The sequence below is a fragment of the Equus quagga genome, chromosome 16 (assembly GCF_021613505.1).
Source record: "Equus quagga isolate Etosha38 chromosome 16, UCLA_HA_Equagga_1.0, whole genome shotgun sequence".
Lineage (NCBI taxonomy): Eukaryota > Metazoa > Chordata > Mammalia > Perissodactyla > Equidae > Equus > Equus quagga.
The window spans coordinates 33,336,627-33,363,563 of NC_060282.1; the positions used below are offsets into that span (position 1 = coordinate 33,336,627).

Genomic DNA, 26,937 nt, shown 5'->3' on the forward strand with positions numbered 1-26,937 from the left:
AGATGGGCACGGGTGTTAGCTCAGGGCCAGTCTTCCTCAGCAAAAAGAGGAGGATTGGCAGCGGGTATTAGCTCAGGGATAATCTTCCTCAAAAAAAAAAAAATACTGAGGCACAGCAAAGTGAATCTACTTGTCAAAGGTCACCCAGCTAGAGGAGCAGGAGCAAAGACGTGAAGTAGGCCAGGTGTCCTGGCTCTTGAGGCTGGGTTCTTAAGTCCTGTGCTACTCCAATTCTCTGAAAGAAGAAAGAAACAGAAGAAGAAGGCAGACGAAGAGAAGAATGAGGAGGAGGATAAGAAAAAATAAAGGGATCAGAGAGAAAGAAAAATAAGAGTTCTTAAAGTTCTTCAGTATATTGTAAGCTCTTGAGTATAGCCATTGTATTTGACATATCTTTCACACTCAGGGCACCCAGCATGGTGCCTTACTCATCATTATAACAACAATAGTTAATATTCATTAAGTACTTACTGAGTAGTAAAGTGGGAATATTTATAACGGCAATAATAATTATAACAGCTAAATGCCTTTGAGCATTTATTCTGTACCAGGCACTTTGCTAAGCACTTTACATGGTTGAGCTCATTTAACCCTCAGATGAGCTAGGTGGCTTTGTGACACTGAGCAAATTACGAAAATATACAACTGTATGGTAAAATATGAGATTAGTAACAGTATCTACATCACAGTGTTTTATGAGACCAAATGAGTTAATATAGGTAAAGTGTTTGAAACTTAGTAGAATGTAGTAAGTGCACAACAAACATTAGCTGTTCTCATTTATTATTGATACAGTTACTATTATTTCTGTTTTACAGAAGAGGAAACTGAGGCACATTGAGATTAAGTGGTTTGCTCAAAGTCTCAGTGCTTGGAGGTGAAAAAGCCAATATTGGAAGTCAGGCAGCCTGACTCCAGAACCTCCACATGGTGAGTGCTCAATAAACATTTGCTGAATGCATGCATGCTTCAATGAATACATGAGTTGCGGTGATATGGGCAGGAAGAAAAGAAACAAGCTAGGTAGAAATTGAAGAGAGAAAGAAAACGGGATTCTTGGGGATAAAAAGGAGAAGGGACTTGAGAGACAGAGAGGGGAAGGATAAGAAAGAGTAAGGAGATGTAAAACAAGAAGAGAGAGAAGTTCATTACAGGAAATCCTCACATACTGGTGAGGTCATTTTCTTTTAATCACAAGCTGCAATTAATTTAAGAGTGAGCACTCTGAAATATTAGAGATCATACTGAGAAAATGAAAAGCAACATTAAAGCAGATTCACCTTGAAGTTGGCAAAACTTATTATATAACTGGGTAAAGATAATAGGAAAAAATATCTGGTGACATGGCTTCCTGATCAAAGCAGCTGTGGTACCTCTAAGCTACAATGCTTCTAGATTTCTGTGCTCTGAAGAAGCTTCCCCCGACATCACTTTTTCCCCTTACATCACTTTTTCCCCCACTTGGGACAAATAAGAGTTTTGAATTTTGACAGGTTTTCACAAAGGAATCCTTCAAATAAAATAAAATAACTGCTTTGTATTCAGCAGAGAGGAAAGTCAAGAGGAAAGAGGATTAATGGTTCTAAGTTTGGAGAGTTTTAGTACTACTACCATGAGGGTTTACATAGAAGGTTATCTGGAAATAAATACAATAACCAGTAATAAATTTGCAAAGATGCCAATAAAGTTACAGATTTTCTTGGATCCTTAGATGTTGAGAGGATTGCCTGAGATGTCGCTTATTGAGAGTCTTGCACAGTGTCTTGTACATAATAAATGCTCGCTTAATCCATGCAAGTTATTTTTTTTCCTGGCTATAAGTAGCAGGACTAGAGACTGCCTATTCCCCACCCTCGTCGGGAGGCAATGATAAGCCAGACTCACAGAGGTCAAGCCACTAAAGGTGCTAAGAACTATAGTGCTGAAATGGTAGGTTATGGAGAGGAGACCGAGTAATACTCGAAATGAAGCCAAGAGCTCTCCAGGCTCCACAATGAGGTTGCTGGGAAATGTATAGATGGTGATAAACAGAGAAAGGAATTTCTGAGTATTGACAACAATTATAGGTAATGGAGAGGAATGAAGTGTGGTTGTATAAGAGGGCTGCCACATGGGAAGGAGGACACAAGCCCTCAGGCAGCAGTAGCTGTGAAGTTACAGGGGGTGATGGCCACAAGTACAATAAAATAGCCAGGGATCATGGAGGTCCTCTAGAAGAAAAGCTAGAAAATGGCAGGCAAATGTTGACTAACACTGGTAAGAGTCCTAAGGGAAACAAGAGACTAGCAAGTGTCAGTGGAGGAAAAAGTGCCCGGCTGAATGGTAACGAGAGTGGTGTAAGTAGGAGGCCTGGACACTGCAGAAGTATGGTTTGTTGAACAAAGAGGATAAAGCTATGGTCCAGAGAGAGCAGTGAGGGGTGACAGAGAGCCAACAAAGAGCAATAAGACAGAGATCTGAGTGATGGTGGAGATGGAAGTGGTGACGAGGAAATGAGGGATTCTCCCTTAAGTAGGTATTAAGGGCAGTAAGAAAGTGAGAAAAGGAAGCCATACAGTCCTTCAAACATTGGGTGTATTACTTTTATAACGATTAATATAAACACTGTTTTAAAAATGTTTTGGGGATGGCCCGGTGGCATAGTGGTTAAGTTGGCATGCTTGCCTCCGGCAGCCCGGGGTGCATGAGTTTGGATCCTGGGAATGGACCTACAAACCGCTTGTCAAGCCACGCTGTGGCAGCATCCTACATACAAAATGGAGGAAGATTGGCACAGATGTTAGCTCACGGTCAACCTTCCTAACTTAAAAAAAAAAAAAAAAAACTTTTGATAAACTTAATGGTGATTAAATGGATTTTAGTAGAGTACAAGCACCATGAGGCCAGCAATTGCTTCTGTTTTGTTGACCACACTATTCTCACTGCTCAGCAGAACTCCCATTGTATATGGAAATTCAATAAAGACTTACTAATCCACTGGGCTTAACATTTTTAAAAGCTAGTTACTACCAATAGTCTTTGACTGGCCTAATAATAAAAGCAACAATAACTCTCAGTAATTGAGTACCTCTATGAGCCAGGCATATGTAAACTGAGTGTTCCTTTTATTTAGGACATGCTTTAAGCATAAGCAGTAGGTACTATCATCCCCATTTGCTAATGAGAAAACTGATGATCAGAGACTAAAATAATAGAGAAAATCACTCTCATCCCAAGATTATTACTTTTCACTTTGGTAAAAAGAATTGTATAAGGATTAGGAATGTACCTAGGAATGGTTGGGTTCAAGGTCCCAGTTCTCTACCCGAACTTTGCTATCACCTGTCTTTAATGGAGGGTGTTGGACAGTTCCCAGGACAGTCCTATATCTACCCATACCTGCATAATGGCTGGGAAGAAATGCCATGTTTGACTTGACTTCGTTTAATTCTCACAGCACATCTATGAGGCAGGAATCATTTCCATGAGGAAACTAAAATTCAGAGCTAGTAGGAAAATTTCCAAGGGTATTGAACTAATAAGCAATCAAACATTGAACCAGGATTTGAACCCAGTTTTGTATGAATAAATATTCTAGGTTTTTCTTTTTCTATCCTATTATACTTTCAGAATTTCTGTTTGATGCCGAAATCAATAGCCATGTGATCTCCTGTACTCTTAGAATAAAAATCTTCCTCAAAATGAGAAAATATGGCAATCAAAAAGAAATATTTCATGGGGCCGGTCCAGTGGCACAGTGGTTAAGCTCATGTACTCTGCTTTGGCGGACCAGGGTCCCTGGGTTTTGATCCCAGGCACAGACCTAGCGCCGCTCATCATGCAACCTCTGGTGGCATCCCACATAAAATAGAGGAAGATTAGCACAGATGTTAGTTCAGCGACAATCTTCCTCAAGCAAAAAGAGGAAGATTGGCAACAGATGTTAGCTCAGGGCCAATCTTCCTCACACACACACACACAAATTTCATTTTGCATTTATTCTCAACTATGTAATTATATATGGGGTAAAATGATATTACTTCAAACAAAAAAATTAAAGTGACAACATTTCAGTATGGGTTACTTGGGCAGTTAATGAACCTCTTTTGTGTTTGATAAACATTTTCTGATGTAGAAGAACCTATAAAAATAATAATGAGAAAAAGTGTTTTGTGTACATGTAAACAGAAAGGCACAATGAAAAGACATGGAAATAAAATAACCAAATTATTCAGTTAAGTATATAAGACCAGCTTTAGAATATTACTGACATCCTAAACATAAAGACGTGTAGAAAACTGTAAAATTGACTAATAATTAGCTAGTAGCTTGTAGAAATTGTCTTTATTTATATTTTTATTGCCATTTTAAACTGTTTTGAGAATATTCAATATATATTCATTAAAAGAGTTTAATTCTATAATTTCTTATCAGCCTCTCCAAACCACAGGAAAATGATTTTAAAATAATGTTTTACAGATGAGAAATGATGTTTTCCACAGATCAGAAAAGATGTTACAGCTAACACATCTGTAACCCTATAAAACTAGAAATTAGTTTGGCAAAGAAAATACATTCAAATTAAAATACTAAGAATTAAATATAATGTCATAAAACCCTTACCTAAGAAAATCCATGAAGATAACCCTATTCATCACACAGATTTAATGAGGCATTGTCTTTAATACTGGTTATTTCCTATAACAGAAGGAGACACAGAGCCGAAAGTCTTCATTCTTAAAAACCCTTACCTGAATGTTTAGGCAAATGTCCTTGATAGGAAAAATTTTATTAAATTATCCTAATAAAAAACATCAGATTTTGTCTATTGAAAAGCAATTTTCCCTTCAGAAGTCATTATCAACTTCATAAGCAATGCATAAATATTTATTATCAAATATTTGGATCAATATTTCATCTCCTGACATAAAGGTTTTCATAATTCAAAATGAGGTGGCTAGCTCAATTCCACAGATCCTACATCTTAAAACCACCATTGTACTAGAAATGCCACGTGCCTTACTGAAATATCTGTTTTAATCCTCCCCAAGTGAAATTCCAGCCACAATATCCAGAGTATCACAAAGCACATTGGCAAATAGTTGGCTTTTCAACTATATAATTCAACTGTTTATGTCAACTATATATTTTAAACGTATAATATAAAATATAGAAGTATAATTTCTATAAGCATAGTTTTAATGTTTGTTGGCTTTGCATTTTTAGGGACTTAAAAATAATAAACGATTTCATTTTTTGAAGATAAATAAAGATGCATAAACTATGCTTCTCTCTTTCCTTTAGCACATAATACATAGATAGACAGACAGAGATGTAGATATGGATATAGTTCTACATTAAAGGTGTCCAAAACGCTTGAGTTTGGGGTTAATCGGCTGTCTCATTTTATAACTAATCTCAATTGTTCTATATTCCATATTTTATAATGTCTTGGGGACATTACAAAATCGAACAAATCCCCATGTACGGATGTAGTCTTATTTTTCTTTCCCTTGATAGTCAAGATATTTTTGCTCCTTCTGCAGATAAATGCATCTTTCACAAAAAAAGTTTTTTTCAGTTAACCTTATCTACCGTCATCACTCGTTACATGTGGTGAAAGTGAAATTTTCCTCAAAGAGAAAAATCAAGGATAAGTAAATCAATTATAGAATTTCCCATTGACATCTGCGATATAGTTGAATAAATGTCTTTTCTCTATCCTCCAAAAGAAAAGGTTAATCATATACATATTTTTTGAGCAATTTCAACCCGACTACAAACAGCTCCAAAAGTCAGTTTTAATTCGGAGCTCCAGAGGAAGAAATTCCCTTACAGGCTCTTGCCTCCACCTTTCCTCCCCCACAACTGGGGCCTTCAGTAGAGGTGGAACTTCTATAGATCACAGACATTGTTTGCCCAGGCTGACCAATCTCCTAGCTGGGTTTTTTTTTCCCTTCAAGATACTTCGTGTTAACAGCTTGGGGGCGTTCAATCAGCAGTGCTTTGATCTCGGCTGGAACTATAATTATTTAACATTGTTACATGGATTTCTATAATCCACCCCACCATTAAATCCCTTTGACACCCTCATCTTCTGAGGCCTAATCTGCATCCGTACACTTAGTTTGTCTTCTCACTGGCCTCATCAGGAGCCTGCATTCTCCAACATTCCGACTGATGGTTTTCTCTTTCTTTTCCCTTCTAATGAAATCATTTTCTTACAAATTGAAAACTGCAAAAATGTCTTATGCATCCTTTTTTAAGAGCTCCCTATTGAATACCAGTATCAAACAGCATTCACTGCAAACTTTATTTTTTCCAATTCTATGGAATTCATTTACTTAGAGGAGGTTTTATTAAAATAATGATAAGCATGTATTTGACTTCTTTTAAAAGGAATTTTTGTAAAAGCATACATGATACAAAGTAGCCAGTGTTGTGGTTTTTGAAAACATAGGAGGAAAGATTTGGTAACATTTTGTGCTTTCTTATTTCTCCTGCAGAAAGTGAACTGAGCAGTTCTGGATGGGCCATAAAATTCAAAGATATAAAACCGATTGAGAATAGAGATCTCCTGAGAACAATTCAGTAAGAAGGTGTGCAGAGGTCTGCAAAGGTAAGTAGCAAGAAGAAAAGGGGAAAAGGAAAGAAAGATAGGAAAGCAATTCTGAAAGACTGGAAGGCCCTCTGAAAACTAAAGAGAACAGTACGCACAAGAGAGCCCAGGAGAGAGGTGGGGATTTTGAGCCCTTTTTGAGCAAGGATCTTGTACTCTATGATTTAGATAGCCATGTAATTATATTCTCTCTGCCTCTATTATTTTCCTGTCCATGTTATCCTTTATCTACTTTTAATTTATTCTATAATTTTATATTTCATGTTTTTTATAAGCCCCTCCAAACCCTTTGTGGAACAAGACAGAGCGTAAACACCAAATGCCTAAATTATTTTTTAAAATAGTTTAGCACTTCAGGTTCAACAGAAAGTTTTATTCTAATCAAGGATGTTGAATCCTATAAAAGACTGGTTTTCTGAGCAAAATAGGTATAAAATGACTCATATTTCTCTGGCCAATCAAAACCTAAAGATATCTAATGGAGAAGATAAAACAAGGTTGAAGCAAGGTTCGAGGCAGAAAAAACATCTGGCTATAAAATAAGGACAAGATGACGATGTCATGCTTATGTCACATATACAGCACTTACTCCGTGCCCAACACTCTTCTCAGTGCTTCAGTCACATAATGCTCACAAAACCCTATGAAGCAGGTATACAGCACCGTCTTACAGATGAGAACGTTCACAGGCAGAAAGCTGAAGCAGTTGGTCCAAATTTACTGAGTTGTTAAGTGGAGAAGCAGAATTTGAAAGCAATTTTTCATCTCAGATTGTCTCTCCCATGACCCCCTACCCCTATAGGCTTGACCTTGCTGGCATTGTGAGCCTAGGTAAGCTACCTGTCCCCCCTTAGCAATGTGCCACTAGGTAAACTACCTATTCTAAGACTTAACATCCTAACCTATAAAGTAGGGATAACCTATCAGGCTTGTTGTGAGAATTAAAGGAGGTAACAAATGGAATCACTTCGTGTAGTGTCTAGAATAAAGAGCATCCTATAAAGGACACTGCCAGAATTATTGATTGCCACCCTCAAGAGGAATCCTGGCTGGGTCACTTCTCAGCTATATTACTAAGTTGTTTAAGCCTCAATTTCCTCAATTGTAAAATAAAGCACAGTGACTGGAGCCAGGATGTTCCATGAATGGTGGTTGTTACGATTATTATGTGTGTTTTGGACAAAACCAGATAAAGATGAATTAAACATGGTAACCAAAAAGTGTGCACTAGAAAGGAAGTCTTAGATTTGACCAAAATTTTATTGAAGCATAAATTAAGTTAAATAAACAGTTTTAAAGAAAAATGAAACATATTTTTCCTTGCTTGTATTTTAGGAAAGGAAAAAGAACCCCAGTTAGATGAAGGGATGTCAAAATATGGTAGCAAATAACAGCTGCCATAATCAAGAAGGAGTCAGTATGTGAAAAATAGAGAAAATGTGGTGGCGAAGAGCACAGTCTCTGGGATTATTTGCTTTATGACTTTAGACAAGTTACCTAAGGTTTCTGTGCCTGAATTTCCTCACTGGTCAAGAAGGAAACAATATTGCTGGAGTTATTATGAGGGAAAACAATGAGAAAGTGTTGCTCTTACATTCTCCAGCATGCAACAGTAACTAGCGCAAAGTAAAGTATCAATACATATTGGCTACTAGAGATATGAATAAAAAGGGAAAGCTAAAAAGTTCACAGGAGAGGAAAATATTGCCCAAAGCAGAGTTTTATGACCTCAATATTAATTTTAGATAGTAGTTTGTATTTTGATCATTTCAAGAGAATAATACTCTGAAAAATAAATGCTGTAGGTCCCCTGATTTACTGACTTTACCTTTATCAGCACTTTTATTTGTATGTTTTATGATTTCTGAAAATGAGTATCAATGAGCTCAATGGATGAAATGTCTAGAACTATATAGATTTAATATTAAACGCCCAAAAGGAATTAGGAGTATTACTAATTTCATGTATTTTTAAACCACGGTTGAAATATTTCATGCACTTTTGTAACAGTTATTTATGCCATCTTCACTTTGGATTATTAAAATATCTAATAACTAGTTTCTCATTTTATTATATTTACCTTTAAAAGTAAAAAATGAGTAAAAATCCAGGAAGCTGAGTTAACTAACAACCTCTTATTTAATTTTAAAATGTGCCAAAATATTCTATTATATATTAATCATGAATTATTGGCACAAAGGTGTAGCCTTCAGTTATGTGAGTGCTTAAAATAATTTATTTCCATTTTCCAGAGAAACCTATTTTATAGAAAATGAATTGTACCACATAAATGTAATTATGATTTTTAATGAATGAATAATTTGGGCTTTTCAAGAATATCTACTTGTTTTTTAAAATCAAAGAATTTTTTTGTATAATTACACCAATATGTCAAAAATGGTACATTACATGTGGTTGAAGATTTTTTAGAATCTCATATTTACTTTCAAATTAGTGTAAAGTGTAAAGATAATCATTAAATTTAATAACTTAAAATAGCTAAAATATTGTTTTCACAACGAATAAAGCATTTTTTTCCTTGCAAGGTAAAATAAAAATTCATTTTGTTCCTGTAATCATAAGAAAACTTTTGCTTCTACATTGCTCAGAAAAAATGCGTGTGTGTGTATCCCAAAGGCTCAGAGCAGAGACTCTGGAGCCGACCTGTTTCTGGTCTGTTCCCCAGGGCCACTTCTCCATCACTGTTTTCCTGTACTTGGCATGTGGGTGGGGGAAAACCCTCCTTCCTCCTGCACCACTTTCAACCCATTTTCATAGTGAACACAAATACTTGTAAGTGGTGCTGACTGCGTTCATTTTACCCCAATCTCTAGTGCATTCTGATCAGAACGACTGCAATAAGCTGTCGTCTAGGTCTCTGGTGCAAGTCCCTATCTCCCTCCTCATTCCGGCTCAGCCTCCATATTAATGCCAGGTCGAGTATACTCCCTCTGAATGGAATGCTGGAATGTCTTTTCCTCTCTTCTCTTTCTCCATCTATTAACCATCTCCACGTTCACAAAGCAAAGAGGCCTTAACCTGTCTCCCAAAGTAGAGAGAGCAGCCTCTTTCCCTGGGCTCGCTTTATGTTCTTCCATGACTTCTACGCCCTCATGCATCAATTTCTCTTGGCAAGAGATTAGGCCTGTCCCTCTTGAGATCTTTTTCTTTATTCCCCCCAAATTCTCCTGAACCCCCAAGAGCCAGTCCCACTTCCAAATTCCAAGCAGGCCAGTTAGGCCACTGGAGCCCCTGCTTTGCTCTCTATTCCTTGGTGTCACCATCAAACACCATTACTGCACAGGACAGTGGTTCTCCTTCTCTGTCAAAGTGATGCCCAAGTGGGCTCAGCTCTTGTACAACCTGCCATGGTGTCCCCTTTAGGCTTTAAGGTTCAGTTCACTTAATTCACACTCACGTCTCAGATCAGCCATTCTCCCCTGAAGCAGGACCCCAGGACACGTTAGCTGGTCAAAGGATTCCAGATTCAAGGACAAGAGGTGGGGGAAAATAACACTCTCTTTTAAAACTTAAGGCCCTACTCTTGAGCCCTGGCTTTGACTGCCTTCCAAAAATCTTCCTTTGGTGTCCTTTCCCTGCCAGTGGACTTTAGTTAAGGCCATCCCAATCCAACCTGTTAGGGACTGAATTGTGTCCCTCCCAAGATTCCTAAGCTGAAGCCCTATTCTGTATACAGTGAGGGTATTTGGAGAGAGGACCTTTACAGAGGGAATTAAGGTTATATGAGGTCATAAGGGTGGAGCCCTAATCCAGTAGGATTGGTGTCCATATGAGAAAAGGAAGAGACACCAGGAGTGTGCATGCACCAAGGAAAAGCCATGTAAGAGCACAGTCAGTGAGAAAGTGGCCATGCACAAGCCAGGATAAGAGATCTCATCAGAAATCAACCCTGTGGGCACCCTGATGTTGGACTTCCAGCTTCCAGAACAATAAGAAAATAAATTTCTGTTGTTTAAATCACTCAGTCTGTGGCATTCTCTTACGGCAGCCCAAGTAGACTAATAAACGCACCAATTTGGGGAGAAAGTGGTAAAGTTTGATTGACTGCCACCCAGAAAACCTCTAGGCTATACATGCAAATCAGCCTTCCATTCCGCTTCGCTCCCTCAAAGCTGTGAGATCTTCAAGACTGGGAGTACTCAGCACAAAGAGACAAAGTTTGAAAGACCCTGGGTCTTATACTTGCATAATTAAGAAGGGCCACTCAAGTGACTTCTTTTATAATCAGAAAAAAGTTTGCAGAACACCTTATGTCCAGCTCTAGTACTAGATGTGGTAGGCATAATTTTTAAAATTGTACTTTATTCATCACCACATTTAACAACTATTGCATTAATCACATTATCATAATTACTGTTTATATACCCAACATTCCCCTTTTATTCAATTTCCAGAGTAAGGGAAAATATCCTTGCTTCAAGAAGATGGTAATTTTCTTGGAAAACATCTAATTTAAAGAAAAATGGGTAGAGGGAACTGAAAGAGCAAATACTCTGACAGAAAATGTCTTCTCTTTTTTCTTTTCTTTTGGCTTCACTGTATTGCTTTTGTACAGAAAATATAAAGTAAAATATCATAAAATTAAATAATGCATTATTTATTGAAAATAAGTGCTTTCAATCTCAGATACTTAGTCATTTTTATATTCTCTGTCTGTCTTAGAGCCTACTTAACTCTGTAAGAAATGCCATGTTTCCATCTTTATTAGAATATCGTGGCATATTTGTTCTTTTCATTTTATTTTACACTATTAATACAATGTTCAAAGTTGTAATAATCTTGATTAATTAATAAGAAAAAAGTAATGGGGGATAAAACCCAAAGAATTTGTTAAAATTCCAATCAATCACGAAAGCTTGTGACTGTTTTTACCTAGGGTGTCAGTTGAAATGAATGCTATGCTGCGTGTGAGCATCAAGAGATTCTGCCATGAAAACGTAAAAGATCTTTGGTTCTCTGTGTATTTACCCAAATATATGTTTAGAACTCAGTATGTCATTTTCATTACTTCTCTGTATGTAACAATGTATTCAATAAAACAAATTTTTGAAAATGTACAGCACTCTGCAATTTTAAGTATACCTAAAATATGGTCCACAGGAACTCTGCCAGGAAGGGACTCTGCTGTTTGAAAGAAGCTCAAACTCTCCCCCTTGAGCCGTCCTTTCTCATTCCCCTCAAACTCTCGAAGAACTTCTAAGAGCCAGCCCCACTTCCAAACACCAGGAAAGACCAGTTACGTCACTGGAGGCCCTGTTTTGCTATCTGATTTCCAGGCAATGGCCTAAATTACAATTATGTTTCTTTGCTGACCTTTTACCAAACTCTTTCATTGTTGCTTTTTTAACAACTCATAGATGTAACAGATCTTCAGCAGGCAGCCTCTTGTCTAAGGCTGAATTCCCATCTGTGACCTGAAGATACTGTTGCTTTCACTGTCTTTCAGAAAGCCTCTGCATTCCTCTGGCCAGAGAGTGATGGAAAGGATAATGTCTTCTGGGTAACAGTGACACCGTAGGGCAGGTCTAACTGGAAAGTGGAAGCTTGTCTACAGGCAAAATGGGAGCAAGTTTACTACACATGCAATGGAATTATATTTTGCAGAAAACTAAACATTTTCTACCCATTGATAACGAGTTAGAGTGGGTCCAATGTGAATTTCTCACTCTGCCCTTGGGATCACTTGAAGAGATCATTATGGCTTGCATTATCTCATCAGCAGTAAGTCTCACCATCAGCACCACCAACCCTTCCCTCTCTCTCTGTGCAAGCTGATCCATCACCCATGTTTCCACCACCTCTCCCACTTTGTAGTAGATGACCTTCCTCTCTCTGCTACCACTGCACACTGTACATTCCCCTACAACGGAATCCATAGCAATGTATTTTAATTATCTCATCATTTCTCTGTCTTCTCCTTTGTACTATGAGCTTTTAGAAGGTAGACTGAATCCAAGTCATCTTTTTATCCTTAGAGTCTGGTACATAGCTATTCTTCAATAAATGTTGGAACTCATTAAATGAATTAATTCTATGTGGGTCTGCAAAGGGGCAGCGGAAGAAGTACAAGATCTGGAAACATGCAAATTCTATTTATGAGTGAATAGAATAAGAATAAGTTGCAAGCTCCAAATATCAGTCTTAGAAACAAGTGTAGGAGTTTATTTTGAAGACAGAGATATAATAATCTCCAAGATCCAAATGTATTCCTGAGGTTAAAACAACAACAAATATAACAATAACAATATATTAGTTGTTATCATTTTGCATACTGGAAAGAAAGGAAAACATACCTCTAACCCATATCAAATTTATAGTAAATTATTATATAATATGTTGGTATCCAATTTAGCATATCAATTATATTAAAAGTGGTAAACCTCAAAAGAGAAACACACAAACTATTTGGTAAACCAGTTATTGGAAGATAAAAGTTGAAATGATAAAATTTAAAAAACAAAAATATATCATGTAAAGCCTGAAGACTGGTAGGGGCAGAAAACAAAAAGTAACTTTAAAATAATTTATAAAAGCTAATGGATCGTAGATTCAGAATAGTTTAATATAAGAATACAAATTTCTTTGGAAGCATATCCCTAAATTCTAAGTTTGATAGATTCTTAGGTAGAAATAAGAGGTAAACGGCAATGAATAATTTTATCAATAAACTATTTCATAGAAACCCAAATAGGGTACATATTTATTTACTAAGAACACTCAAGAAAAGCTGTTTACAATAGCTGACTCCATCTGCTCGCCTTTCCTTCCCACTTCAACCTACCACAGTCTGGTTTCTGTTCCCAGATCATCACTGAAATAGTTCTAGTTAAAATCACTAATATCTGCATGGCACTAAATTCACGGAGAGTCTTTAAATCTCAGTCTTGACTTAGCAGCATTTAACCCAGGCATGACTCCCTCCTTAAAAACTCCGACATTCTCCTGGTTTTCCCCATGTTGTCTCATCACTCCACATCAGTCTCTCTTGATGACACCTCCTCCTCTATCCTTCACTAAAGATAGGAGTTCTTCAAGCTTCATGTCCAAGCCCTGTTTTACATATTCTCATCCTGGGCAATTTCATCTGCTCGCATGAATTCCACTGCCATGCATACATTGCTGACTCTCCAATTTACATCTCTAGACCAGACCTCTCTCCAAGCTCCTGGCTTATGTTACCAAGATTTTACTCAGTGGCTCTACTTGGATATCTCACAAGAACCACAAATGACATATTAAAAATACAACTTATCTTTCCTCCCGAATGTGCCTTTCCTTCAGTCTTCCTCACCTCAGTGAATGACAACAAAATACTCTAAGTTGAGCAAGCCGCATGCAATCACACCCTCAAATATATCCAGTGTTCTCTACTGCACTTCTATTGTCCTTCTACCCATTCTCCATGTAGCAATCAGAGTGGTTCATTTTTAATGCAAACATGAGCATGTGGCTTGTATGTATCACATGACTTCACACGGATCTTGAGTTTAAACCCAATAACAGCAGTATGAACTATAGGTCCTGAAGAGTCTGAGTTTTGCTTACTTTACCAGCCTCGTCTTATACCACTCTTTCTATTCTTTACTATTCTGAAAACTCGTGTACAATGAGAAAGAATGAAGCATGTATTCTTCCTTGACTTTACGAACAGTATTTAGGGCTAACTAAATAGTGGAGGAGGAAAAGATTTTTAGAAGACAATAGTATCAGCTAATAATACAGAAGGAATGACAAAATGTGAAAATCACCATTTTGCAAGCCCTAATGATATAATGGATTCTGGCAATAATCACTAAGTGAAAAATTGATGGGAAACTTTATACTGGCCAGATCAGGCTGAAAACACCTGAGCCACCTGATACTATAAGTGGGGCATCCTGTCATTATGTGCCTTCTGATATGATGAAATAGAAAGCACTCAGCGATGTATATGTGGCATTGTTGTCTGCAGTACTGAACCTGAATTTATTCAAGGATCTAGATTCAACTACCAATTTACAAGAAACTTGGGGATAGAGGAGCATATTACACACCACCACTAGGATGCAATCTATCCAATTTAGAATGTGAAAAATACTCCAGGATAAATAAATTGGTTTCTTCAACAGATATGTGGGAGAGAGGGTGAAGGGGAGAGACACTACTATTCATTCAAAAAGACTTAAGAATCATATCAACCATTATGCAGACCTTCTTTGAATCCTGATTCCAACAAACCAAACATAAAGACATTTTTTGAGATAACTGGGGAAATTTTTTAGATAAACTGAGTTTTAGATAATATTAAGCAGTCTTTTGTATGTGATATAATGGTATTGTGATTATGTTTAAAACAAAAGTACTTATTTATTAGAGAGACATACCAAAGCACTTAGGGATGAAATGACATGATTTTTGTGATTTTCTCTAGAAAAAAAAATTAAGAGGGAAATGATAAAACCATATTGGCAAAAAGTTGATAATTTTTGAAGCTGAGGAATGAATACATGGAGATTCATCATACTCTTCCCTCTTATTTTATGTATGTTTGAAACTTTGCACATTAAAATATAAAAAATAAAAACAAATTGAATTAAAATATTTGTTCCTCAGAGAAGTCATTACTGACTCCCTTTCCACCAGTCTAGGCTAGCCTCATCCTTCATCACATGGTTTTATGGTATCATTTACATTCTTCTATAGGACAGCTATCACATATGCAGTAAGTTCTCAAAAAAAAAATCACTATTATTACGATTTGCAATTTCTGGGAGAGCATAAACTCTCTGAGGTAGAGACCACTCTGGCTTATTTACTGCTCCATGTCCTAGAGTCTAGCACAAAGCATTGCATATAGCTGATACTCAGCATATAGCTGAATAAGTAAATGCTTGCCCCAACTAGTCAATTTATTTTGCCTAATGTATCTATCAATATTACCCTTCTAAAGAGTCTGCTAGTAATCTAGTTGCAAATTTGTGCCCCATTAATAGCAAGCATATGTGTCTCTATGCACTTGCTTTTATTTTCCATATTCTGAAACTACTTCTAATGTATGTCACTACTTCTTATCTTTCTGAGCCAATTAAGTCCTTTTCTGAACCAGACAAAATAAAAACAAATACACTCATGTGTCATTTAACAACAGGGATACGTTCTGAGAAATGCATCATTAGGCAATTATTCGTTGTCTGAACATCATAGAGTGTACTTACACAAACAACGTGGTATAGCCTACTACATACCTAGGCTATATGGTACTAATCTTATGGGACCACCGTCATATATGCTTCCAGCCATTGACTGAAATGTCATTATGTGGCACATGACTGTAATCACAAGGTTTAGTTTTTCTTTCTTTCAACTTTCCAGATACAAGATTCAATCATATTTTTAGGTATCTTCTCAGGGCACAATGCTGAGTCAAGGAAAACAATTAATTCCAACAATCCTTGCGCCAAAGTAAATATCTAATGCATACGTTTTAATGAAAGAGGTTATAAAAGAGATAGCAAAGATGTCTTTTCCTGTCAATTCCTACTGACTGGGTGTGTCTTCCTGAAATGCCCTGTAGAGAAAAATTCTAAGCTGAATTATGGTTCAGTGGGAAAGAGCACAGTAAAAGTCCTATTATTGGACACAATCAGTTGAGTAGTTAATCAAAATAGTTAAAGCATGGAATTATTTTTTAAATAGCAATACAAGCATTATATTTTAAACTTATACAAAAGCACATCTAATAATCAAACTTTTGATGTAGGGCCTAGACCTTTTATTGGTGTATGAGCCCAGTGACCGGTGTTCCACTTACATAAACAACATTCAAAAGCTTCATCTCTAATTTCCAGTTTGTTTCATTAGAGTAGAATGAGGATTTAAAAGTACGTGCAAAGCCATTGAAGTGTAGTTTCTTTCCATATTTTTATGATTGTACCCCCAATTCTTAAAAGTTGTTTTGCCCACACCTAAATGTTTTAGTGATTTTCCTTTATCCAGTCTTTTGAAGTTTTCAACAAAATTGCCATAAAAACAGTATAACTTTTTTCACAAATATATTTAACTGGTTTCAACAATATTTAAAATTGGTTGAAAATTACAGGAGGTAGTATAGCTGGCCAGCATACAAGTGACTGCCCACAGGATTCCCTTCTAGCTCCAGGCCTCTCTATTTGTTTACTAGGCTGCCCGAACAAAGTACCATAAACTCAGTGGCTTAAATAACAGAAATGGGTTGTCTTATAATTCTGGAGGTTACAAGTCCAAGATCAAGGTGTCAGCAGGGTTGGTCCTTCCGAGGGCTGCGAGACAGACTCTGATCTATGCCTCTCAGCTAGTTCTGGAGGTTTGCTGGCAATCTTTGGTGTTCCTTGGCTTGTAGAAGCACCACCCTGATCTCTGCCTTCATCTTCACATAGTGTTCTCCCTGTGTGCATGTCTGTCTCCAAATTTCCCCATCTTATAAGGACACCAGTCATTTGGGATGAAGGGCCCACCCTACTCCAGTATAATTTCGTCTTAACTAATTATATCGCAAGACGCTATTTCTAAATAACATCACTTTCTGAGGTACTGGAAGTCAGGACTTCAACATACGAATTGTGAGGGGACACAACACAACTCAATCCACACAGCCTCAATCAGTAAGTTTTAGAGAGAGGATGGAGGTTGGTTAAGGAATTTTCCCATGAGTGCAGGGTATAGGATGGAAGGAATGGTTTGTCTTATATTTTTCTGGGATCATGACATATTTACAAAATTTGACACTGTATTCATTTTCCAGGAGCGTGTTTGAGAAAAAGGTCACTGCAAAGAAAGGTCCAAGGAAAATTAATCTCATATTCATTATCCTTTAACTTGGATTTCTTAATTAAACTCGTGCAAATAAATTAGGTGTTTGCAAATTCTAAAACAAGCCATTATCTAAATATCCTTAATTCCAATTCATATACAACTAAAGAAGTATAAATAATAATAATAATAAAATGGTATATTTTATGCAGTTCTTTATAACTCAACTCAAAGATGTATTTTTCCAAACAATGATTCTAAATACTTTCCTCCAACCTACCTTGTTTTTTTTTTTTGGTTGGGTTTATGAGTGCCCTAATTCTGTATGAGTGCAAACTGGAGTAAAGAAATAAGATAAAGAGAACTTTTTTACTGTGCGTATGTGGCATTCTGTTCTACAAAGAGTAAGGCTTTCATCTTTTAATCCGATATCCACTTAACTACAGTACAGAAGATTTATTTTGACCCCCTCTTGTTTCATAAGGGGCTCAAAAGTCTGTAGCAATTTTTGACACTTTGTTATAATGTTTCCCCCCATGTACACACACACACACTCCTCCCTGCCTCGTTTTCATATGGACACAAAGCATTGGGATAAAATGATGGTTCATTATAGTGGTACAGAGCTCTTATCTTCATCCGGCAAGAGTCATTTCCTTCCAAAGATTGAAATGCAAATGTGAAAATTAATGATAACTGCATTATCTGATAGCAGAGATAATACCAATTCACTGTCAGAGTAATACACAGTCATTCTACGATTTCCTCCGCTTCTCACAATATTCTTCTTACTGTCAGACTATATCTATGGTTAACTATGTTTCATAGGTTTCTGTTAATTTACTTCAAATGGCATTTCCCAGATCTTATATCTACCACATTTTCCCAATCAAAAAGGAAACGAAATCAGAACTGTAATCTCCAAGCCCTTCTCTGGACTAGTAAAGAGGGAAAAAAAAAAAAACTGTGTCATTAGTGTGTGCCTCTGTCTCACAGTGGTCTTCTAGCTGCCATGCCACTACATGCAAAATACTCCCCATCTTCTCAGTTTAAGGCACAAAGCAGAGCCAGCCCCATCATCTGAATGTTTCCATAATGCTGAACAGCAATGGAACGAGGCAATTTTTATAGATTTCTTGACAAATTTTTAGTCCATATGCAACAAGTACACGCATCTGATTTTATGCTAGACATTAATTTTTGAAAGTTTATTTACATTAAAATTTCTTTAATGGGAGCCATGTCTTAAATCCAGTTGAACTGAACATAGTTAGTATAATGCTATGGTGATTTTTACACAGCAAAATCATTTTGCGAAGTTAATTCACTACACAAATGTTTAATGAGGGCTTATCATCTGTAACGCACCGTAATGGCTACTAAAGCACAATTGCCAAAATGACAGTAAAAGTAATATTAAGAGCTATTTATTGAGTACTTATGAAGCCCTGAGCTCATACGAGATTTCTCATACAAGAAAATCTCATTAATGATGTAGTTATTATTATTCTCCCCATTTTATAAACAAGGACATTGAGGCCTTAAAGAGTTAATAATTGACTCAAAGTCACACAGTTGATAAGTGTCAGGGCCAAGATATAAATGGAAGAAATATATTTGGTTTTCTCCCCTTATTACATTACCCAAAAATAATTTTCCTCTGATGGAAAATGAGATTTCCATTTATCAATCTAGGAGTAAGTTGTGATGCTCTGTAATATATAATACACAATTATTCTTAATTTTATTCCACTAATTCATCAAATCATCAATACAAGGTCTTATTTTCTACTTCATTTTTATTGAAATGCCCCAAGTGCTTAACATATAAATATCAAAATCTATTTAAATAAAAGTACATGCTTATCTTGAAAAGTCCATGTCAAGGAATCTAATAAACGATCGCTCGCTCAAAATTTTATATCTGTGTATATTTGCATTAATACCTATTATTTGGGGGTACATGCACTTATTTGCACAATTTGAGTAATGTGATCGGTTCTTTTATTAGAGCTCCTGGAAATTTCAATTATAGCTGCTGTAAGGTTGATGGTAAGACCTACATTCATTCAATATTAAACTAGAGAAATCAAATTATTCACTATTCCCAAGTACAAAAAGAAGTAACTGTGCTTTTAATAATATAAACCAGAGAGGTGGCATTCTTAGAGTTGATGTAAGAAGTTCATTTCATAGAGGTAAATGATGAATTTATAACAATTTATCTGAATTCTCTCCCCCACTCTCCTTCTAAATCTAAATACACAAATCAGCACTCCAGACTTTGGTCGTGGATTGTATGGTTCTAACAATTTTCTTAAAAGAGAAGACCCAGAGATGTAAACACTATTTTCAAAATAAGGTCAACATCCCAACTGTTGGTCAGTGTGAGAGGTGCTAGGGTAAGGGAGCCATCAACATCTGGCAAACCCCACACTCTCCCAGCTCTGTGCAAGACACTGTCTACACACCATCGCTTTCAATTTCATCCTCTTAACAATGTTTCAGGTTATTATCCTTCCCATTTTAAAGATAAGGAAACTGAGGCCCTGGCTGTTTAATATGCTCAAGGTCACAAAGCCGTAAGTGTCAGTATGTGAATTCAAACACAGATCTGTTGGACTCTAAAATTTGCACATTTTCTTCTGTAGTTTAGACTATGCTCTATTTCTAGGTTGACATGCTTAATTATTGCATCAGTGACCTAACTACAATACATGAATGATTAAAGAAGGTTAAAGAAGAGAAATGGCATCAAAAAGAGAGTGTAGACACCATCACAGTACACCTTTGGACTTCTCCCTAGCACCTTCCACAATGACTAGTGCACAGTAACTATTTACTAAGTAATTAAATGTATACGAATATTGGTGAGCTTGCTCTTGTAAGGGTGATAAAAGAAAAGAACTGGTATTTACTTAAAAAGACAGAAATGATGAAAGTGAAGTATAGGAAGAAGGGATAACAAGTATCATATGAATTAGATTCCATGCAAGGTAGTGTCAGGGTAGTTTTTTTAAGAGCAAGAAGGAAAAATGAAACAAAAATAGAGGTGTGAAATACTGAAATAATGAGGTAATGACTTTTACATTGGCCTGAACTTTACTGGCTTTGTGTGTGTCTAGCTCTCCATTCAAACAGTGTAAGATTCATAGGATTTTAAAGAATATTTAGAGTCACAAATATTTAAACACTAAAGAATTTCACCATAGAAATGTTTGCAAATGTAAGATAATTTTCCTAAAGATTGTTTAGGTTCCACCTAATCCTAAGAGTTAACAAAGGTGTGAGCAATTACTAAATGTACCTTTCAGTTGAATAACAAATAAGGAAAAAAACTATGCACTGTGGAATTTGCATTTGATAAAAATAGAACACTTCAGACAGAAGTTGATTCATTGTTGAATTGAGCCATCAAGAAAGGTTGTGGAGTCGTCTTCAATCAAACTCTTTAAAAATAAGATAAATCCTGATCCATCTTAAATGATGTCAGCTCTCTGCCTCAAATTCTTTAGATAATTGCCTTGTCCTTTGATTCGGTTCTATTTTTAGAGAAAACTGTCTATCTTAGGGTGACTATCAGGACTGGGTGGAAGGGCTCTAAAATGAGGAGACCTTGAAATCACAGCTGGCTTATTACCTCATGTCTTAACCAATCATTTGTGGTTAAATTCAAAACTAGAGTTCAGTATTTCAAAAGCTTACCCTTTGTCGTATCATACACTACTGGGTTTTAAAAAACGCTGAGAAGAATTTTTAAAGGTTCTGCTCAAGAGTCAACAATGCCCAAGCCATATAGTAATGATCATTAGCATTTTATATGCATGATCTGATTTAATTCTCACAAAATCCCTAAGAAGTATTAGTATTATTTTCTATATTTTACAAATGAGAATATAAGCACAGAGAGATTAAGCAAAAATCACCAAAAATCACCCAGCAGTGAAAGGCAAATCCAGAATTTGAGCCTAAACTCTTGGAATCCAGAGTTGATATTCTAACATGTTTGGAAGCTGTCACTAAAACCTGGACAATTTTCTCTCCTTAATATAGCTGGAAAGTACTAATAACATTTTGCCAATAACAAAAACTGGGGTAAAATATTGATGTAATTGCTATTTATGCAATAGCAAAAGTGCAAAAACATCCCCTATACTTTCTTGCGATTGAAGGACAGTAATGAATATTCTATCTTTAAAAATAAACATCCGACAGATATTTTGTTATGAATCAACCTCATTAATTCAGGGGGTTCCAAAATAATAAAAATCCCTTTTTTCCTAAGTACCCGCAGGGAAAAATGTGTTACCAATTTTACAATATACAAAGAAAGAACTTTCACATAAGCATACCTGCTTAGAGACACATATTTTTCCTTTAGTTTTTACATATTCATATGTGCCACATAAAAGAGCATAAACATTTTGACCATAACTAAATAAAAATTTCATTAAATCAGATACAGAAAACAAGTTTAACTCAAAAGTGAAAAATCTTAGCCTGAATGACAGCAACATTGTTTACCTTGTTCCGCCTCTTTTTTTTAAGCTAATAAAGCAATTTTATTTCTGGAAAAGCTTCCTGAAAAAAGAGGCACTGGGTGTGCATGATGTGTTCAGTAACTCACCATCCCCCGAATTTGCTTACTTACTCCCAAGTCACAGAGGACACTGTGGACCCCAGACTTGAGCAAAGAGGAAAACCTGCCCCTCCAACTTTGCCCCATCGAGAAAGCAGCCAGAATGTACCCTTTGCAAGTAGGCATATCCAAATCTAATCTAATCTAATTTTAAATGTAAAAACTATTCTAAATAGCGTATACATACTTAATTTCATGAATAAAGAACCATATAACATAAAGTTCACCCACTCTTTTTATGTTAAATGTAATCCGCAAGAAAAAAATAAAATTTTCCAAAGATTTTGTTTCTTATTTTTTTTAATCAAGGGAATTCTCCCCTCCATTGAGAAGACAAAAGCATCATGCAAGGAGGTGACAATGCCAGAAGTAGTCAGCATTTTCTTTCAAACTCTTAAAATGTGGTATTATGGTACTTTAAATATAATACATTTTGATCCAAAATCTTGTGTAACATTATGCTATAGGATACAGAATACAAACATTTGTATGTATCATGAATAACATTAGAAATGACATCATAATAATCAGATATACTGTCTCTTCATTTTTGTTTGCATTATATTTTCCAGCTGCTGGTTTCAGAAAATTACCACTGGAGTTCCTCTCTTCTTCATGCACAGCAGAGAGCAATTTGCAAAGTCATGCAAGGGTGAAAATGTGATTGAAATATAGAGATCTTTCTTAATGAAAAATGTTACTGCTTTGGAAATTATGGCTAAAACTCTTTCAAAACTCGCTTATATCCTTAAGCCCCATGACACAACAGTCTCCATTTATAAATATACCATCAATTGTAAATTACTTGGCACCAAATATAAAGGTTTTTTCGACAGAGTTCTTGTGAATTATATGTATTTACATAAAATTATATTGGTGTTTTGGAGTATTTTGATCAGTTTTTGTTTTCCTTGAAATGAATAAATGTCAGGATTTTTGAAATCAAATTTAATTTTCATTCATAAAAATGAAAATATTGTCAAAACTGTGAATCAACGGGGAGCATCTGTTGGTATTTTCTAAACTTCAAAATACATATTGAGATTCAATCTATGACTTACTATATGACTAAATAGAGAATATTTCTTTGGAACATTGTTTGTTACTGGTTTGTAACCTTTAAATTATGCCTCATTTGAATGTGTATATAGCATAAAGATTTCTGTTCAAATAAAAAGAAAGTAGAACTGACTAATTCTTTTATGAGTACGAAAGAAAACAAAGACGGAGACTTCAAACAGAGTAACGCTGGTTTTTATAGTTTATTTATCAAAAACATAAAAATCTTCTTTAAGTAATGATGTTTATTTAACCTCCCATATAGCCAGTGTACACACAAATTTTTCTTTTTTAAATCAGAGTTGAGATTGTAAGAGTTTTACAACCTAATTAAAATTTAAGGAAAAAAGTGAATTCCTGATAGCAGCAACAGGTGGTTGAAATTAAAATTTTCTGTCCTACCTGGTCCATCCCAGTCATCTGCCTCAACTCCAGTTTGTCCTGGTTTCTCTGACTGTGTGTCCCCATCTGATTCAGCCGTCTCCTGGACTCCTTCATCATCGCCTGGAAAATACCAACCCACAGAGAGAAAGGGAAATATTTAAAGCTCTCTATTTGACATTCAAATCCTCCTAGAAGGATGTCCTTAGCATACGTGTAATGATATATTTGTTACATATATTGTCATTATACTGACAAATGCACACGACTAATCATTTTGATATCTATTATGGCTTTATAATAAAATCAGCATTAGTCATCAATTAATAAAGTTAACGGTTGGGCCAGCACAGTGGCGTAGCAGTTAAGTTCATGAGCTCCGATTCCATGGCCCGGGGTTCTCCGGTTTGGATCTCTGGCACAGACCTATGCACCACTCATCAAGCCATGCTGTGGCAGGCGTCCCACATATAAAGTAGAGGAAGATGGGCACAACTGTTAGCTCAGGGCCAGTCTTCCTCCGCCAAAAGAGGAGGATTGGCAGCAGTTGTTAGCTCAGGGCTGATCTTCCTCAAAAAAAAAAAAAAAATAAATAATAAAGTTCACTGTTGTAAACAATAAAGAACATTTCCATAAAAATTTCTCTTAGAGTTACTAATATTATATATAAGAAGTAAATTTAAAAAGCAGTATGTAATTTCTGTAGTGCTTTCAATACAGAAAATCTTAACTCACTTATTTCCGAATTATAATTTTTATAGAGGCAGGATGCAGCAAAGCAAAATTAAATATCTTAGAGTAACATATATTTATGTTTTGGGTTGAATTTAGGGTAATTTGAAGAAGACTTTTCTTCCCCTCCCCCAGCTTTAAGCTTGCTGAAACTTGGTTATATTTCTTTTAAAAAAGGGGTATAAATAGGACGTGATTCTTTCATGATTAGCCCAAATGATTAGCCCATGAGATGAGCCAGTGACTCAAGTATTCACAGTGCAAGAAGCTGTAAAACTTTACTTGTTCTTGAATAAGTGCAGCTAGTTTTCACAATTCCATGCCTTCATTTTCACATGAGCAAAGAAAAAATGTAATAGATTTTGAGCGAAAGTATACTTATGGCAAAGAAGGAGAAACATATTAACAACGCAATCACATTTTAAAAGTAAAAACTCTAATTTATGACTACTTTCACGTTAAGTGATAATGTAACCCTTTCTGTGCTGCTCTGAAGGAAAGTAATCCATTGAAACACAGCACATATAAAAATATTAAGTAATACCTACTTATAAAGAGTAACAGAGATCAGAAAACAGAATAACAAGAATGTGTGATGTCAGAAATAAAAAGGATGAATACTAAAAACACAGCAACAAACCCTGAATCTAATAATGCTAAAATTTTACAATTCCATTTCTTAGCTATCTAATCTTCCTCTCAAGTATTCAATAACTATTTTTCATATTGCTCAAATTTCTAATAGTACTTAAATCTTTACATGATTATACAAAAAAATACAAAACCTTAAAATCTTTCAAAGTAACCTAGACACAGAGCACCTATAGTAATAGGTGATATCAACGCAATGTTAATATGAGTTTTGAATGTTAAACTCCACAAGTTTTTTTTTTTTTAAGATTGGCACCTGAGCTAACAACTGTTGCCAATCTTCTCCCCAATGCCCCCAGTATCTAGTTGTATATTCTAGTTGTGAGTGCCTCTGGTTGTGCTATGTGGGATGCCGCCTCAGCATGGCCTGACGAGCGGTGCCACGTCCACGCCCAGGATCTGAACCGGCAAAACCCTGGGCCGCCGAAGTGGAGTGAGCGAACTTAACCACTGGGCTATGGGCCGGCCCCTAAACTCCATAAATTTTATATTCATTTCTATATATACTTCATAAAATGAATCACTTAAAAAAGTGGAATAAAGGTAGAAAGACAAAATTTGGAAACCCAGTGACAGCTCTACTGAACTCAATTTCCTTAAAAGAGGAGCCTCGTCTCTGGTGGGTAACAGAATAAAACATATACCCTATACCCCATGCCTGGAATTGAAGGTTCTTTGAAAGTTGAGTTACCTCTTCCTTTCAGGATGATTAGAATGAATAGCAATGAAATTCTGTCCAAAAAATGTTTATTGCACATCTACCATGTTTAAGGAACTGTGGTAGCTACAGTAAGATATATATGGAAACGTACAGTTATTTTTCGGTAGTATAAAACTCACTAAAAAGAGTAAGCTCACAAATAATGAGAGTGCAAGAAAAGGTCCAAGTGCCACAAGAAGGTACAAAGCCTCAGTAATAAGAGTTTTAATCTTCTGTGCTCCTCTTTGTGGATTAGATAGAACACAGACGCATCAACCAATTATCTTATGAGATCAGGGGAAGAGTTCTGCTCTTACTTCTCAGACACTAATAGGGCTGGTATTCAGCCTGCACACGCAAATAGGCTCCATGGCCTTTTAATATATTGAAATACTGTGAGCCCTGAACTAACCAAGTGCCCCTCAGCACAACCCTGCCCTGACCCCTTCCTAGTGAGCCCACTGCCACCTCCCCTAATCCAGAAACTAAGACATTAAAACCTAGTCAGCAGAAAGTTGATGGTATCTGCTCTGATGGGTCAGAGTTCAGGCTGTACCACTTGTTAAATACTTTGAATATTATCCCTGCATACACGTAAGCATTGAACTAATACCTTGTAGTTAGCAGATTGGCATAATTAGGGACATAAAATGCTAGCTCTGGTGGAGAACCTTGATGCTTCTCATGAGCTGGTTATTCTCCATTTTCCCTTCCTGCTGCCCTCAACCTACTCTCCTCCTTCTTTGCCCTGCTTTGTGTCCTAGGGAGACTGACTTCTGTGGACTCCATCACTGGCACACCCTTATTCTCTCTTTCCTGGTTGGGTTCAGCCAATGGAAGGCACTGGGAGCAGATCAGAAGATCAGAGGGCAGGAAGAGAGAGGTCAGGTACTTCTCCCCAAACCTTGTTCTCTTCGCTGGTCTCCGATTATAGGTCATGGCTGTGTTTACAGTTAGAGATCCTATGCAGTGGCCCAGCTACTTCTGCCAGGCTCCTGTACCACCATCCCCTCCCATGACTCTTCAGACCAGGAGTGCTAACACCTTCCCACTGTTGCAAATCCTGGGTGCTTCCCATCCATGTAGGTTCCCTTAACTCTGCCCACACCTTGTAAACTGTCCCTTCACCAAACTCTCTTTAGTGAAACCCAGTGATCATGTCATCAGCTTCCTTCTGGGACCCTTACTGATACACTCAATGTCTTCCCAAGCTTCTTATAATATTTTCACGATTTTTGGCCACTCACAACTTCTGCAATAATTTGTATTAAACTTTCTTTAAACGGGCTCCCTTTTATAATTTAAATAAACACATTTTTAAAAAAACAAAAACTTCTCATCAGTGCTATAAACAGACGATCAGCATCAGATGCCAAAATCAGATGGCAA

The 26,937-nt window shown here is 36.4% G+C and overlaps 1 protein-coding gene across 2 annotated transcripts in view; it reads right to left on the minus strand.

Moving 5' to 3' along the window:
* Positions 1 to 26,937, minus strand: part of ZFPM2 (zinc finger protein, FOG family member 2) — a 437,784-nt gene that overhangs the window by 299,678 nt on the left and 111,169 nt on the right. For both annotated transcript variants that reach the window (XM_046641568.1, XM_046641567.1), the window contains one exon: positions 23,487 to 23,588. In XM_046641568.1, coding sequence (XP_046497524.1) covers positions 23,487 to 23,588 — 102 coding nt within the window. The remainder of the gene's footprint in view (positions 1 to 23,486; positions 23,589 to 26,937) is intronic.